This window comes from Anticarsia gemmatalis, chromosome 24 (assembly GCF_050436995.1).
Source record: "Anticarsia gemmatalis isolate Benzon Research Colony breed Stoneville strain chromosome 24, ilAntGemm2 primary, whole genome shotgun sequence".
NCBI lineage: Eukaryota > Metazoa > Arthropoda > Insecta > Lepidoptera > Erebidae > Anticarsia > Anticarsia gemmatalis.
In genome coordinates, this window is record NC_134768.1 from 9,512,480 (window position 1) to 9,530,753 (window position 18,274).

The 18,274-nt window shown below is 35.4% G+C and overlaps 1 protein-coding gene across 5 annotated transcripts in view; it reads left to right on the plus strand.

Moving 5' to 3' along the window:
• LOC142983435 (cGMP-specific 3',5'-cyclic phosphodiesterase-like) overlaps positions 1–18,274 on the plus strand; it is a 131,781-nt gene that overhangs the window by 92,393 nt on the left and 21,114 nt on the right. For all 5 annotated transcript variants that reach the window (XM_076130288.1, XM_076130290.1, XM_076130286.1 and 2 more), the window contains exons 3-4: positions 2,277–2,390; positions 17,644–17,761. In XM_076130288.1, coding sequence (XP_075986403.1) covers positions 2,277–2,390; positions 17,644–17,761 — 232 coding nt within the window. The remainder of the gene's footprint in view (positions 1–2,276; positions 2,391–17,643; positions 17,762–18,274) is intronic.

Below are 18,274 nucleotides of genomic sequence, written 5' to 3' on the forward strand. Positions count from 1 at the left end.
TGTGGAACAATATTTTGTGCTTCGGGCAAGATTTGTGATGAGGGACCTTGTTATGAGGACACATGTTGCGGTTTAGAGGGTATGCCCGCCCTTCTATCGGAATTTGCACATAGCCCCGCACTCCACCATGGGTGCTGGTGTATGCATAATGCGCATACGCACCACTCCCATCGTCGTGAGCCAGGGCGATCACATAACGATTTCGATAAGTGTGTTACAGTAGGAAATTACATACAAATAATACTGATGAGCTCGAGTTGATACGGTGGCGACCCGTTTCCGAGTTGATACGTGTGCTTACGACCTTAAATCAACTTCAGAGTGGTCGCTTCACAATCAAAATTGCTTTAGATAGTTAATTCTAGCAAAATCAATCATTACTTATGTTTCACAGCACTTTCAGAAATGAATAAATGTTTGAATATTATGAATCTTCAAACCTGTATAACTCGGTTCAAAGCGATCCTACCGGTTTCGTGCGATAATAACTATTGCTTCAAATGGCTAGTTCTATCGATGCATGCCACTTTTTTTTGTTGGCCGGCACTTTGAAAAAAGGCCCAAAATGGATGATCTTCTTTGCTATACTAGTGTTGGGTTAGTTTTACATTCAAATGTCCGGTTAAGTAATTCTTTTGTCGACAGTAGGAGTACAACGCCTCCCAGTACTGCGATTTTTAAAACTGATTAGTTCTTCGTTGGATATAATTTTCAATTTTAATTCTTGCTAGTTTATAGTATTGACTGTAAGAAATCACGCTAAAAGTTACCTCTTTACTAAGTTGTTATGATAATAAGCACTTAAAAATTAAGATCTTTTAACAGCTTTCGACTAGCTTTATACCAACAGTAATGGGTAACAAATCCTTAGCAAGATAAAGATGAAAATGTGAATGCCAAAATACAACATATTGATAATAATTTTCAATGATCATTAAAATAGAGACTTAAATTTCGAAAACTCTTTGAAACCATTAAAAGGTTTCTTCCACTTTGAAGCTCCATCTTTTAAAATAATACCACGTCCAAATTAAAATGTAACTAATACTTCTGTGTTTCAATTCTAAGAAATTATTTTGTAGAAAATCTCAATATTACAATTTCAAAATGTTCAGTTAGTAGCAGTAGACTTAAGACTTGATTTTGCGTCGCATTTCGTCTTTCCTTCCATAACTTTGTCATGAGCAGCTTGTCAGCATCCAAAAACGACGGTATTACGTCGTTGACAGACACAACTATTTTTCAACCACACCCTATTGGCTCAAATAGGGGATGAAATGTTCTCTACTTCTATCGACTATCGACAACCGGCTAGCTATCATGAAATTTTGTATATAAATCTGATTACTACTACTACACTCTAAACGTCAAATTCCTGACACCCAAAAGAATCGAGTATTCAGAATCTCGCTACTGCTCGGTTCCTCGAAATATACGAGTATATTTTGAAACACATACAACATTTTATCGCCTTAGGACAACGCCTTAGTCATTGCCCCACTTCACTCCAGAAGACAGTCTTTCTTTCTAATAGCGACTTTCTTTATCATAACGTTTCACATTTTAAAACAAACAGTTTCATATAATCTCCTAACAGAAATAGAACGGCCACAGTACCGCAATAAGCTGACTTCTTAAGCAAAAAGTTTTCATTTCTATTCATGTTTTTGTTCACCATCTTGAATATTTTACTGAAGTCGCTCCCGAGAGATTTCCACTTGAAGGTCTCGTTCTCTTAGAATGTTCTCTTTTGTTTTAAATTGTAATATTGGTGCATAATATATGGATGGTATGTACACTTGAAACCATTTTAATCATGTTTTATGACGGACAAAGCTTCAAGTTGTTATGTGAAATCTGTTGAAAAAAAAATGTATTGAATGAAAAGGTCATCAGTTAATTGATAGATTATTCTTTGACTAATGATGTGTAGATTTTACTTTTTGTCAGTGATTTAAGTGATGACGGTTTTAGTTACGTTTAAGTATCAGAAAACTGCTGTTCATATAGACGAACAATGTGTTAAAGAACTGACAAATATAATAATTATACTCCTTATTCAGTTTCTGAAGATTATCAAGTAATTTTCAGCTTAATATAATAGGATACGGGAATTAACGCGAACACGCTTTTTACCTTGAAATGCCTAACGTTTCGGCGCAGGCTGCACCGCGAGAGTTTAAAAGTTGCAATTATCAGTTTGTAAAACCAGCAGTAAAGTTAGAGTGATCAAGTTTGTGAATGTCATGATTGACCTTGTATTCTTGTTGTTACAGAGGTCGCGGTCCCCGAGCGGGTCGGCGCAGAAGCAGCTAGATGAAGCGGACCTGTTCATGGACCTCATCAAGGACGTCGCCAATGAGTTGGACATCGACGTGCTCTGTCATAAGGTAAGTTTATATTAATTTATACTAATATTATATAGATGAACTGTTTGTTTGAACTACTAGTGGTTCCTGCGATTTGCGCGTTTGAACAAACAAACTAGTCCGATTTGAAAAATTCTTTCAGTGTTAGATAGCCCATTTATCGAGGAAGGCTATATATCATCACGCTACGACTAATAGAAGCAGAGTACTAGTAAAAAATGTTACAAAAACGGGGAAAATTATGACCCATTCTCTCTTATGTGACGCAAGCGAAGTTGCGCGGGTCAGCTGGTTATGTATATAGATAGTGAAAATCAGGGCAATTCTTTAAAAAAAGTCAGGTGCATTGTAATATGTAAGAAGTATTTTTGTGAATCAAACGAAAGAAGTTTGTAAAATCATTGCAAGTGATGGCTGCCTACCACCGTGGGAAAATGGTGTGATATTATGAACGCATGTGTTCTTAGGCCTGGTGATACTCTATTAATGAAAGCCACCACGATAGCTGACATCAGCTAAACAGAACTGATGCCGTAGAGGACTGTTATAAATACCTATATTTTTCTACTTTGGGAATTATCCCGGAGTAGAATATTAGTATGATTCTTCTGTATATTTTTAATGACTACTATTCCTTCACAAGTCTGAGTTGAAACGCCTGAAGCGGTGACAAATACTTCTTTGTACGACACATGTACACAAGCTCAAACCCTAGTAATATTTAGAACTATACAAATTTGCATACATTTTTGTTAGCTTTACACGGAAAGCTTTTATCACTGTAGACCACAGTACCCACGCGATTTTCACGGCACTAAATATTCAGAACAGGCTCACCCTAGTAAGTTATGTGGCGATTCTTTTACGCAACGCAAATTTTTAAACAACCATAAAACCTTCAGCCGTGAAGTTTATAGTCCTTTTAAAAAATTAAATGGACTGGCACCACGGAAGGCTTTTTGGAAATTACACAAGTGCTTATTTATGTGTGGTGAACAAAATTGTATTTGTGACGTGGTTTCTGCCTACCCCTTATGAGAAAAGGCGTGATATTATGTATGTATGTAATTGTGACGTGTACTTCTTGATGTCTTCAAGTGGCTGTAATTGTAACACAAAGAGGAATGAGAATTTTAAGAATTAATTATCGATTATTTCAGTCGAGCGAAAAATTATTTTGTTTAATGAAATCCTTCCCAAAGACATATTATTATTTTGTTTAATTATCTTCGAATTTCTTTTTTACTGACAACATTCTCTTAAAAAAATATTTCAGACACATAAATACCTATGGTACCCTCATTTGATGCGACTCTTGTGGCTATACATGAACAATGTTCGTTTACGATACTTCATTTCAAGGAATTAAAGAAGGCATGCCTTCCACTAATATGACAACCATCTTAACCACGGTACAAATCGTCAAAATTATTTTTAACCAATCACAAAACAAATTGCTTCAAGATTCATATCACATGCCTTCAAAACAATAGCTAAAACAGTACCGTCAGCAAACAAAGCGTACTAAAGTACTGATTACAAAACAATGAGCAACGCCATAGATTTACGATGTGTATCGATCGCGGCGAATAGATGGCTTCCTTAGGAAATGCTAAACAGTCGAGTATAAAGTGATTTGATCAGTAGTAAGGCTTCGGCTTTTAAGACTATCTTGATAAATTTGTGGTACTGATTCAAGTGATCTATGTTATGTAAATGATTAATGAAGCGGTAGTGCGAGCGACTGCTATAGTCTGAAGTTTAGATTCGATGCTTGTGTTGGCTTAAATTGTTTCTAAATTATTGCTATATAGTATGTATGGAGATTAGGACACTAGAATAACATAAGACTGAGAGCACTTTAAACCACCTAGGTCGATTTTGTGACCGGAAATTACAATGATTGTCTAGAATTTTACTTGCATTAGAGGAAATGCTTGTTACCTTCGAAGATGTGATAATAGTTTTCATTTTTAACAAAAATTTCACAAAATTCGTGGATAAGTGATAAGTTCTGCCTGTAGGTCACGGTTTTACTGCTAAACAGCTAAACCAATTGTCATGAAATATGGCATTAAGTGTATATAAGTTATAGACCCACTACCAAGAAAAGCTTTTTTGCTAACAAAATATCCGAGTGAAGCCACGAACACGCACTACTGGTCTACAGCAATCATCATTACCTTAGTTGACTGAAAATTTCTTAGAAAATGTTCCTAACGAACATTCCATTTGTTCTCCCTTAAAACTTCGAAGGCGTTAAATGAAGGAACATCTTTACAAATCTTCATTCGCAGTGGAATATTAATATTAATTTATATAATGTCGTTACGTTTCCTGCAAGCCCTTGTAATTAAATCTGTTTCGTTTACTTCGAATATTTCAAATGATAACCCTTTTCGAGTTTTCAGTGACGCGTTTCTATAAATTATTGCCAATGTAAAATATTTTGATGAAGTTTCATGCTCTACTAATTATATGATCTATTTAAAACTTCATTCTGATAAAGAATATATTAAATATAACTGTTATATTAAAAACCTTATGATTCATAGTTTAGGAATACGAATAACGAACGAACGAATAATTATATAAAAAAATATTATAAAACAAAAATAATTTCGTTTACTTGTCTGTTACCCACACCCAAAACGGCTGAACAGATGCAAATGAAAATTGACAATAAATTAAACCTTTGAGAAGCACATAGTCTGCTTTAAAAAAAACAATATTAACAGGAGCTGAGCTGCTGGCATAAGCTATATGTATGTACTCAAACCGAGACTGCTAAGACCGAGCAACTCGAAAAATTAATCAAAATTGTTTCCGAAATTTCTTCACAATCTTGGGCTGTTTCGTCGTCATCATTTATCAAACTCTCTGTAACATAGTATATGAGAACAAAGTTTATATGTATATAATAATATGTGGTTCCTTCTGTTTGTGCCGTTAAACAATGAGGAGTTCATTTAAACTTTGTTTTATAGTACCTTACACGGGAGGTTCTTGGGGAGTGAGTGTGTGTCTGTTCTTTTAATTAGTATGTTGATTACATTCGTTCATTTGAATGAGATAAAACTTATCAATTACTTGAGAAGTATTTGTTTTTATTTAAATATCATAGTATATGGTTTGGAAGGAGTCATTTTAATTTAACCAATGTGTGCTTGCAAGAGTACAATGGTCCCGGTTGTTTTAACTGACATATAAGAGCAAGCGGTCAGTTTTTTGCCGTTTCTTCTCATGAATAACTTACTTTTCCGAAACAGTGGTACCTACATAAAAATATAACGACGATTTCAGATACTTGAAAAATATTATGAAATAAAGGATATTTGAATTAAATCAAATCAAAAGCCTTTAGATGATTTTGGACTATTTTGCTAGCAATTTCACCGAAAAAATATGAAAAGGAAATTACGAATTAACCCTTTCAATACATCTTTACTAATATTATAAACACGAAAGTGCGTCTGCCTGGCTGGAGGTTCCTCTATAACACTTACACGACTAAATAGCTAAAAAACCGGAAACAACCAAGACTAAAACTTTCAACGAAATAAGCTTTGGGAGCATCAGACTGCTAGTAACATGATAAATAGACTTCTATTAAATATATTTAATACCTAAATCAAATAAAAACTAAAAAAATAAAAGAAGAAAGAAGAATTTCTTTTTGAGAAGAATTTACACAATAGAAAAAGCCGTTACAACTTGACACAATAGTATTAATTTAACTTACTCTAAGAACATGATTCACTGAGTGCATTCAAGTAAAACTAATAACGTTATTGTATTCACAAATAAATAATAACTTGAAAGACTTATAATTTTATATTCAATGTCTAACGGTAAGTGCCTGGGAGAAGCTTTGATATTTCTAAATGTTTTCTTAACGAAAAACAGTTACATATTTTTTTTTAAACACTAGGTACTAGCTGCTAGAAACTAAGATATGGAGGATATGGCTGTGCTTGATCTCAACTATATACCTGAAAAATCTTTTCTTGTCTTATCAGTAGACAATGTAGTTTCTTTCTCCTATTTTCATGTTGCTAGCGACTAAATTATCTAATTTCTAACGCTTTTCAAGACGCGTTCAGTGTGTTCACCCTAAATTCTTAGGTAGCTAAATGTCTACCAATCTGTAAAAAATGGTAGATGACTTTCAAAATGATTTAACTTGGAAGTAGAGAAAAAAATATACCTATCCTTTTCTAACTAACGAAATTAAAAAGAGACATGTATATTTCAACTAATATTATTATAAAGCTTTTAGCTTCTGAAATTAGTAGAATTATGAAATTTTCCTACCTCAGCGTTTGCAGGGAAAACATTTTTCTTTCAAGCGAATTGAATTCGAGGCGCACCGTGGGCGGTTTCCATGCGCATTAAAACAGTTTTATAAATAATTCCTTTATCAACTGAGAGTTGCAAATTTGTTTGCCGTCTAGAACATTTATTTTTTATATCTAAAGGAAAAACTTTGTATCAAATGAAAACTTGTTTCAGTTTATTTTGCTGCTTCTAAGAAAATGTCTTCAAGTAATTGGTTAAGTTATGAAATTGAATGTATGTGGTATTAGTTAGTTTAAGGCCTTTTTTAAGTTTCTTTACTACTTGGTTTTTCATTAATCAATACATATAAGTCTGACAACTAGTCTTATGGGGAGGTATCGTCTTACAACCCAGGTAACAGAGTTGTGGAGGTCCGATTGGCAGTCACTTCATGTAAAATACTAGTGTTCAGTAACATCCAGTGAGACTGGAACTGACTCCAACTCAGCTGGAATAACGATGGATGAATTGAAATATGCAGAATCTTTGCAGCTTCTCTCTAGAGTCCTTTTATCTAGATGGGACTTTAATTAATGGTCTTATGTAGTGCATGTGCATGGACAGGCCCCAAAGAATATAGTTGATAAATACCAATACCTACTTAAATAATTGAAAATTGAAACAAACCAAAAGAAAATAAGGAATGAAAAACACAATAATACATACATATATCGTCTTAAAAGCGGATAAAACCTTCAAGCAAAGCCTTCCCTCCCTAGTGTACCGGGGAATAGATCCCGGTAAGTTTATAGTCAGTCATAAAAACGCAGTTCAAATTACAAAAACAACGTCCCGTTTCTCTGTTCATCAGGTTTATTGCCTTTTTACTGTGAGCTTTATGTTTAATTTACTGATTAACTTTAAAACCCTTATTGAAGGGCTTAATTAAGAATTTTATGGAGGCTGTGTCAAGTACTCCTTTTATAAAGGTATGTGTATTAGGAATTGCATTGTTATTTGCTGTTGAAGGTATAGGGACATAAATTTTGGTGTATTGTAAATTATTTGAAGAAGTTCATTATTTTATAATTTTAATGTGATAATCCAAAACGCGGTCGTATTTCTATAAATAAATCTCAAGCAAATTATGTCTCAAGTTATTTTTAGTTTCGTTACATATTCATTTTAACTTACATTGCTTTATCAAAGTAATTCCAAAACTAAAAGAATAATAAGAAATTGAAGTTCGTAAAGAAAATAACTAATTCCACAAAAAGCTAGACAGTACAATATTAAAAAGAACATTTTTATATTCCAACTATCGACTAACTTTTACTAAGAAATACACTCTCGTAACCACAATTTCAAGTTAACAATATCAAAATTTTATATAACACCGAACTACACTTCAACTCCGACTCAAACAAACTTTAAAAGTTACAAAGTTGGAAAAAACAAAGCTAAGAATATCAGTCAAAAGCTACCCTCGGGTCCACGTCGGTGTATCAATGTGATTCTTATTACTTCATTGTGTATAGGCTCCAGAATTGTGCCCTGGGGGAGTCCATTTGGCTAAATCGGTTAGTTTGATGGCTATTGGCTTTTTTCCTTACGTTTTGGTGAGTAAACAAATAGTTTATACGGATTCCGAGAATGTAAAGGGTGAAGAAAATCTGTTTGTGTCTACACATACGTATAGTGGAGACGAAAATATTTGACTTGGGAACATTTGGAGTAAAAGTATACTTGTTTAGGTTAGTGCCTATAAATCTTTAGTGTCGTTTTTCTGATGCAGTCTTATATGTTTCGTTAAAATACTTAAAATTTTGGTACATTTAGGTATTACTTAATCGTTATCTTATTTTTTTACGACCTCCATGGCGCAGTGCTTAAGGTGGTCGCCAGTGTTGCTACGCCACTACCAATTAGTTGAGAGGTTGTGGTTTCGATTCCCACGCAGATCAATGTTTGTGCAATCCATAAAATAGTTGTCTGCCTTATTAAAATAAATCGGGTTTTCACGTTTATCAAACATTTACTGTTTTACCAACCAGCTTTTAATGTTAATGTTTTTAAACTCTCGCGACTAGTACACATAATATTATAATGCAACGGGTCTTATACGCGATTGAAAATTTAAAGGTTAGGATACCTTATTTGCTGCCCGACGTATCGTTATCGTATAACCCTACTGCCAGAGTGACGAAACGTATACGTTCACTGATCAAGGACCATGAAGACCTTTTCGCGGAGGATGTGTTTCAACGTCTCGCAAGACCCAAGTGCGTTCAGCCGCCTAAGTTATACGGTTTGCCTAAAGTACACAAGGAGAGTGTACCACTGCGCCCTATAGTGAGTCAAATCGATTCTCCCACCTATGATTTGGCGAAACACATCGCGTCAGTGCTGCAACCGTTAACAGGTAAGACTGCATCCTTCGTGAAGGACTCTCGTCACTTTGTCGATATCATCAAGACCATGAGAGTGGAACCGGATGAGGTTATGGTGAGTTTTGATGTGGAGTCACTGTTCACCAACGTTCCCATACAGGACTGTCTTGATGTCGTCGAGATGAAGTTGAGGGAAAACGGTCTGTCTAGTGAGTACGTCGTTTTACTGAAGAACTGTTTAGAAGGTAACTACTTTCTCTATCGTGGACAATACTACCTCCAGATCGACGGAGTGGCCATGGGTAGCCCAGTGGCACCGGTTATGGCCAACATCTGGATGGAACATTTTGAGCAATCCATAGATATGCAGGCATCAAATGTGAAGCTATGGAAAAGATATGTCGACGATGTGTATTGTATCATGAGAGGAGATAAACAGGGCGTAGAACGGCTGTTGAACACCCTGAACTCCATTCATACTAACATCAACTTCACATATGAAATGGAGACAGACAGATCGTTGGCCTTTCTCGATGTCGAAGTAAAGGTGAGAACAGATGGTACCTTGGGCCACAATGTTTACCGAAAACCGACACACACCGATAGGTATCTCCACGCGAATTCGCATCATCATCCGCGACACCTGCAATCCGTGGTGGCTTCGCTGACAACTAGAGCATACGACCTTTGTGACCCTGAACACCTAGACGGTGAACTCTCACACGTTCAGGAGGTACTTAAGCGAAACGGATACAGGAGAACCGAACGACGTCTGAAGAGGCAAGAATGTCAGACTGGTGTTAGCAGAGTACCAGCTTTTATGCCCTACATAAAAGGAGTAACGGATAAAGTTGGAACAGTACTGAAGAAATACTCCATAAAGACTGTATATAGTCCGTTCTCCAAAGTAGCTAACCATTTGCGCACGCCAAAGGATGTAATTCCTCTTCAGACACCTGGCGTTTACAAGGTGGATTGTAGCTGCGGTAGTTCATACATCGGACAGACCAAAAGAACAATAGCTGAAAGGGTCAAGGAACATATCGCAGCTGTCAAGAACCGGCAAGTCAGATATCCGCGATAGCTGAGCACTTGTTGGAAGCAGGAACCAATCACTGGATCGAGCTACATCAACCCCGGGTCCTCTCCACAGATCGTCACTATTACTCCAGGATAGTACGAGAAGCGGTTGAAATCAAAAAACATACCAATTTCAACCGTGAAGAGGGATACCGTTTATCATCTACGTGGAATCCTGTCATCAGCAAGTGCAGCCGTCGCCGGCATGACGTAACGCGCCAGTGTAAAGACGTCGTTAGTGTTGTGTGTCGAAGTACCGACAATTCCGAACAATGTACACTAAGTGAAAACCAAGTGAGGGTAGGCGTCGAAACTCGCGCCGCAAGAAGACGACGCTTAGCAGCCACATCAGTCAGCTCGTGACCACGGTCGTTGTAATGCGATCGAAACGTCGGGCAGCAAATAAGCTTTTAATGTTCTTAAATAAACTAAAATTACATTAAAAAGTCTAAAATTTCAGACGAATAATTACACTACAACCAGCTATTAAATCTTCAGACTTATCTCGGGAAGCTTACCTCGGTTAAGCCGGACCGTCCCAACAGTTACCGTTGTACCTCGAGGCTCATTCGCAGGTGTCTTTATTCAGCGCACATAATCTTTTAATCAGCTCATAACTTTTAATTAAACACAAGCTTAATTTGAATTTTGTCTGTAACATTGTTTGTCCAGTGTAGGTAAAACTGTTAGGTATTACAGTAGTTTTACAACATTTTCCATACATTATAGACTGTACTTACATGATAAAGCTGACAAGGTTTTAAGTTAGTTTGTATGTATGTACGTTTCTGTTTGTACATACGAACTTACATACATAAAATCACCTCCTTTCTAAAAGGGTAGGCAGAGACCAGAGAACGCCACTTGGTACGATCCTTACAAACTTCCTTAGCTTCATTCCCATATTATTATGTATCTTGTCTTTTCCTTCTTCTATGAAAGCAAAACTGTCAAACTTGCTTATGTTTATTAATTATATTATATACTAGCTGACCTGCGCAACTTCGCTTGCGTCACATAAGAGAGAATGGGTCAGAATTTTCTATGTTTTTGTAACACTTTTTACTGTTACCTACTCTGCTCCTATTGGTCGTAGTGTGATGATATAAAATATGCTTTTTTTTCACGAAAAATATTCTCATAATTATTTATATCTCTTAGTATAACGAAGTCGCGCTAAGGCATATCCGCCATTAAAACAGTTGCCATGGCAACGGAATTTTGTTAATTTAACGTCATTATAATATTGATTTTTCGCGATATCGTTGAATTTTCTGAATTTTCCCGGGAAATGCGTCATTTTCCCTAGGTAAAAAGTAGCCTATGTCCTTTCTCGGGTATCAAAATATCTCCATACCAAATTTCATGCAAATTGGTTCAGTAGTTTAGACGTGATTGAGTAGCAGACAGACAGACAGACAGACAGAGTTACTTTCGCATTTATAATATTAGTATGGACTAGCTGACCCGCGCAACTTCGCTTGCGTCACATAAGAGAGAATGGGTCAGAATTTTCTACGTTTTTATAACACTTTTTACTGTTACTCTGCTCCTATTGGTCGTAGCGCAGGGTTGGATTTTGTACTATAATTATAGTATTTATACTATAATTTCGCCCTTTGTACTATATACTATCCACATCTAAGGATAGTACGGTAAAATACTATAATTTTAAATTAGTGAATTTTCCCGAATTTTAGTTTTATTTGATATAAATATTTCGATCGTGAGTGTATCCGACCGAATTCTGATCACAATTAGGTATAAAATTAAAGTAAAACCACATAATTAGACTAATATTCTTATAAAATAACCAAAAATCATTGCGATAGCATTTACCGTTCATAAAAAAATTGCAACACTGCTCATTCTCACAGTGAAATTAGTTTGTTTTACACATTTTTTGTATCGGATTTTAAAAAGGCTTGCTTTTGTGTTTAATGCTGAAACACAATTGTTGCTTTTAATGACTACATAATAAGGTAAATTCAAAATAATGAAAGTGTACTATAATTTTTTTGGAAATACTATCCTTTTCATTTTTCTGTACTATCTTTTTCAACGTACCTAAATCCAACCCTGTCGTAGCGTGATGATATAAAATATGCTTTTTTTCACAAAAAATATTCTCAAAATTATTTATATCTCTTATTAAAACGAAATCGCGCTAAGGCATATCCGCCATTACAACAGTTGCCATGACAACGGAATTTTGTTAATTCAATGTCATTATAGTGTTGATTATTCGCGACTACGTTCGCCACCTGAATTTTCCCGGGAAATGCGTCATTTTCCCGGGGTAAAAAGTAGCCTATGTCCTTTCTTGTGTATCAAAATATCTCCATACCAAATTTCATGCAAATTGGTTCAGTAGTTTAGGCGTGATTGAGTAGCAGACAGACAGACAGACAGACAGACAGAGTTACTTTCGCATTTTTAATATTAGTATGGATAATATTAGCATAGATCTGTACCTCGATTATCTACCATTATCGACTACCGACAACCGGCTAGCTATCGAAATTTTCAAAACATTTCCTACGACACCCGTCAGAGGCGCTGATCAGATTTTCATACAAAATTTCGATGACAGCTCGATGACAGCTCGGTTGTCGGTAGTCGATAGTAGTTGAGAATCGAGGTACTGCTCCCACGTGTAGAAAAAACATAGATGACAGAATAACATGCACATAGGCAAAACGTGTTTGAAATAGACCAAACAAATATTGACAACGCATTTATGAATATAGATGAACATGTTTCAGTACAAATAAACATAAAACAGAAATGAATCGATTCCAAGCATTTTAATTGAACGCACTGTTGATATTCGCTAATGTAAACATGTAACCATTTGTTTTGGGATACAAAATTAATATAAAATGAATTTGTACCAAATTGTTGACACGTTGAAGCGTTTGTTTTTGTTTGAATAAGAGAGACAGAAACTGTTTTTGTTGCAAACACAGACTTTTCGTTTCAGTCCTAAATTCACGATAGGAATTTTTTATAGTTAGTATAGTTTTTTATTTTTCCTTATTCAACGTTTCTTGATCGGCACAACCGAGTAAAGAGGATTTGACTCATGGTGTACCAAGTGGCCGCCCGCCCAGGTCTACCTTCCTTGAGAAACCGTGAACTTTCCTTAGATAGGAATTTTATGCTTAATGCTTTCATCATATTACAACTTGGAGTCATAAACTATTTTTACAAGAGACTTTGACTATATTTTTTGCGAATTTGTCAAGTTTTCTAAATATTTTACTCACATTATATGCATGACGTGAGACAAAGCTGTAAAAAAGACAAATTCATAAATACAAATATACAGGGCTCAATGTGAGACAAGTACACATGACAGAATGATCCTACGTAACTCCCTATCCACCCCAATAACAAGAATGATACTTTAAAAAACCTTGTATAAATAATCTTAAAAACCCTTTTCAGAAAAACCAAGTAAATACCTCAGCACACACATAAAAGCGTGTAAAAGAAACTAATGAATTCTTTAGGTATGTGTCGCTGAGGCGGGTCGGCCGCTGTCAGCGTCCGTTTAAAGAAGAGAGAAATGTTGTTGCTTGTCATCCCACACAAATTGTTCATGTCTGTCGCGTTGAGACAGTTTCACCCTGCCACCTGTTAAGTATATTATACTGTTGAAAACCGACCAAGTGCGAGTCGGATTCGCGCTCGAAGGGTTCCGTACCAAAATACAAAAAAAAACACTTCTATTGGTTGGGGACCCCCATATATTGTTCCTTTTTTTTGTTATAGCGGGTACAGCAATACATAATTCGTAAAAATTTCAGCTTGGGTGACAGACGGACAGCACAGACAGACATAATATTATAATGTAACGGGTCACCCGACGTTTCGATCGAATTCTACGACCGTAGTCACGGGCTGACTGAGAGGCACAGGTTTAGTAATAGGGTTTTGTTTTTACCCTTTTGGTACGAAACTCTAAAGAAGAAAATATATAATTTACCGCTGCCTCTATAGCCCCTGTGGTTAGTCTATACAGATGTTGATTTCTCGATTTCGGTTGAAATGTTTTCCTCAGTAGCTCGAAGTTTTGGTAACGTGCCAGTTATGGGACCAACAAAGGCTTAATGGCAGCACTCTGTTAGAGGTAAAGCCTACATCTATAACAGACATCTATAGTAATGTCTGACTGTTAGCTACATTTCTACAGCTGCTGCTGAACTACGGCGATGATTCAAAAGATCAACTTTTACTTTACAGTATTTTCTCAGTAACTGTAACTTGTAAATTAGTCTCAATTATATATTTAGTTAACAACCTGCAATTAGCTAGCGAAGTGGACTCAATGCCTAACCACTCCCTCATTACGGGAGGAGACACTTGCCCAGCAGTGGGACACTTGGACATTAATGGGTTAAATTTTATTATTTTATACAGTTTAACCGAATTTCTAGGTTTTTCTTACATGGCCATATTTTTAATTGTGCATGAAAAAGATTCTGTTTTCAGATTTTTCTCATGATGCTTGACGTTGAGTTCTGGGACACCTTGTATAAAAGAAACACGTTATTTTATATGAATAGTATGTATTCATATTAAAATAGCTTGTGAAAACAATATATGTCAAGTTGGCTTAGGCAGTATTACTGTCACAGTTGTCTTAGGATACTTAATATTATGGTTAGTATTCTCTTGATACTTCAACCATATTGACATTGATTTCAGATTGAATGACATTGATTTTCTATTGCTTCAACAATGTAAGCACACGAAAAATATTTTCACTTAGAGGTTTAATAATAAAAAGAAAGTTGAATATGTTGTTAATTGCTATCAACCAATATGACATTCATTTTATTTACTATAAAATACAAAATCAAGTATTGCGATATCATAAGTAAAATCACACTCATCTAAATACACAAATAAAATAAAGTGAACTATCCGATAGAATGGAGAGATATACATTGATGGATGATGTACAAACAAATGCCATCAAAACAAAGCGCCGAGTGGTAATGGACTGAACATATAGCCCGTAAAATTGATTCATAGTACATAGTACAATGCATGCTGACCTGCTGATAGCCATTTCGTAAATCCATAGTCGATAAAAGGAAAATATCGGTATCGGCAGAATAAATATGCTGTTTGTAGATAACAATTAATGTAGTAGAAAATCCTCGCTTTTTTCCTGTTTGATAGCAATCTTGGGTCCGATACCAAAATTAGTTAAAGTATTTTTGTGTTTTTTATTGTAACGTTTTTTTATTTAGTAACACTATCAGAATGTATTCACAGCAACTGTACTTTAAAATCGTATTATTTAAAATGTTGTTTTTTATCAAAACACGCGTAAAACTATATTTATTCAATAGAAATAAAAATATAATTAATACTCCTCAGAGGATTTTCAAAGGAATAGTTGCGTCTTACTCGCTTGATTCAACGTTCCCAGCTTTGTTGTCTCTAGCTGTTGTCTAAACGCATTTAAGTTAAACTTAAACGCAAACACGAGTACAGCAAATAGCATTAGAGAATAACTTCGCAAAGTTATCATTAAGTTACCCCTCTTGTGATGCTAAGGATTTGAAATTGAAATTTCAATCCTCGCTTCGAGATGTGAAAGTTTTAATTTTATACTGAAGGAATTGATGGGTTCTGTATCTCGTTCGACGGAACTTTTGTTATTAATATTGTTATAAATTACTGCGTTTGAAAGATTACGCTGGCATGTAAGATATTGGTCTTTGTGAATCTTATTTTGAATAAAACTAGAACCGACGCTGTCAGGATTAATGTAAGCTTCTGATAGATAGTTTTAATTAAAAACTTATACATAAAATTGATTTTTTTGATGATTGATTAGATTGAGATGCTTTACATGGTGAAGTATTAATATCTCACTCCATGCACTTACAAAAATATCAAGACCATTCTATTTTAACGAGTTTTTTTATTACTAACACCAAACTACATATTAAATCTTTTTCTTCTACAAAATTACTTTACAATAGTCATTTGTGTTACATAAATTGTTACCTTAAAAGGATAACAACAAAACACCGTCAATTAGGTACATTTCAAAAATTAAGAATCTTCAAAGAAATATTCAAAAGTAATTTCATAAAACACAGAAGCAGATCAATTTCGTCTTCCTTTATGAAGCGGTCCGCGTGATCCAAGCTTCTAATAAAAGAAAGAAATACTTCCCTCTCAAGTGTAAGCATGTGGAAAACTTGAGACAAAACGTTTCATCCCTCTAATCCCACCCTACACTTTATAGACTTTTCTTAAATAAATGCCCGAGACTTTACAACAAGGTAAACCTTTTGTTCAAGCTATCCTTTTAAATTAGGACTAAAATATTTTTCTCGCGTCGCAAAAATATCTTGTTGTGGGTTTCGTTACAAGATAAATATTAATCCGTAATCATTAATACTAGAAAATCCATTTTATGACTTACATGAATGATCTATTTTTCTTGTATGGGAATCGAATTCATTGAAACGATAACGTTGCGTCGTCAAAATGCTTTGGCTCTGTTGGTTTAACTTTTGAGCGACCTTTTTAGTAGTCATGTATGCGACTGCTGTCATAAAAAAGGATTCTCAGTACGGGTAAAGTGTTTATTGGATTTCACTGATAGAATAATAGATTTAATATTTGCCAATGTACAAAAATATAATTTCGTAATCCGGTAACGTTCTTTCGTAACGAATATCTCAAAGTTATATGGAGTATGCGCAAATTCATCTAAGATTAAGTTCGAAACTAAAACTCCAACAATGTACAAGTAACGTATTTTCATCAAGCTTAATTTTACTTCAGCCTTTCTTCGTGATGTAACACATTACGCAGCCGGGAAACTTTATCCCAAACTCCCATACAGCCCCGCCATCTATCGCCCAATAAATCAATTACATCATTCTCCGCAATTTAATTCAACGATCTCTCGCTAGATGGCGTTGTAAACGAAAGTTAGCGGTCGTAAAAGCCCCTTAATTCCTGGCTATTACTCAAGCTTGGCTATTTTTATTCCACATAATGCGAGTACCCTTACAAAAACGTGAAATACGAGGGTTCTTTTGTTTGCGGTATGTTCTATACACCGAAATGATTTAGATTAGAGATCTGCTATATGAGCGCTTATCTTAACGTTAAGTTCTTTTTTAGAATTTAATTATTGCGGTTAAAAAGCTTCGTATCTCGGCAGCTAAAAGCCTTTTTAAAGATGATAAATTGCATTCTTTCTGCTACAGTTTAACCTGCAACAGTGCAGACTACGTTTTTTAAAATTATTCTACTGGTGACTCTTTCTTCCCATTATTCGTAGAGACCGTGCTATTTCTACGGATCTGCGTTGTCATATTTTATGACTTACGACATATTTTACCCAAGTCAGCCTTTACAACGCGGTCAAAATCTCGAGTTTTAAAGAGCCTATTCTAGTGTCTACAATTTTAGATGTTTCTCCTTTTAACATAGTATCTTAAATTGGGTACAAAAGAGAAAAACACGTTGTTTCTTGTCCACAGATCCTAGTAAACGTATGCCTGTTGACGTCAGCGGACCGAGGCAGCTTGTTCCTGGCTAAAGGAATACCACCGCAACGATATCTGCAGGCCAAACTCTTCGATGTTACGAGAGACACAGGTATCCAGGCACTTTCTATAACCTTAAATAATTATGTGTATGACTTAAAGTATTTCTAGGTATATTTTACTTATAATAAGTTGTACTGTACAATGACAGCAAAATGGATTTCGGTCGACAATATCGCAGTTTGAGTCAAAAAAATTACACTGAACAAATTATGTCCGAGCCGCGAGCCCCTTTAGTGAGTCTTACTAGTTATCCATAGTGCTGGCATTGCACGGCGAAGACAACAGGTGTCTCCAAGGAACAATGTGAGTGTTATTTCAAACATTTCCCTGGTCGCTCTCAAGAACACCTAGATTCCACGTCCTTCAAATACAAACTGAACAAAACAAGAGTAACAACAAACGCATTCTAAATATCTGCTGAAAACCACTCTTTTTATAATACGAAGTCTCTCCCACAATTACTTTTCCAATTTCCCCTTAACATCTAAAAATCCTTTAATAAGCAAACAAAGAGCGTGACACAAGGGGCGCTCCCAAATTGTTATGATTCATGAACTCGCGT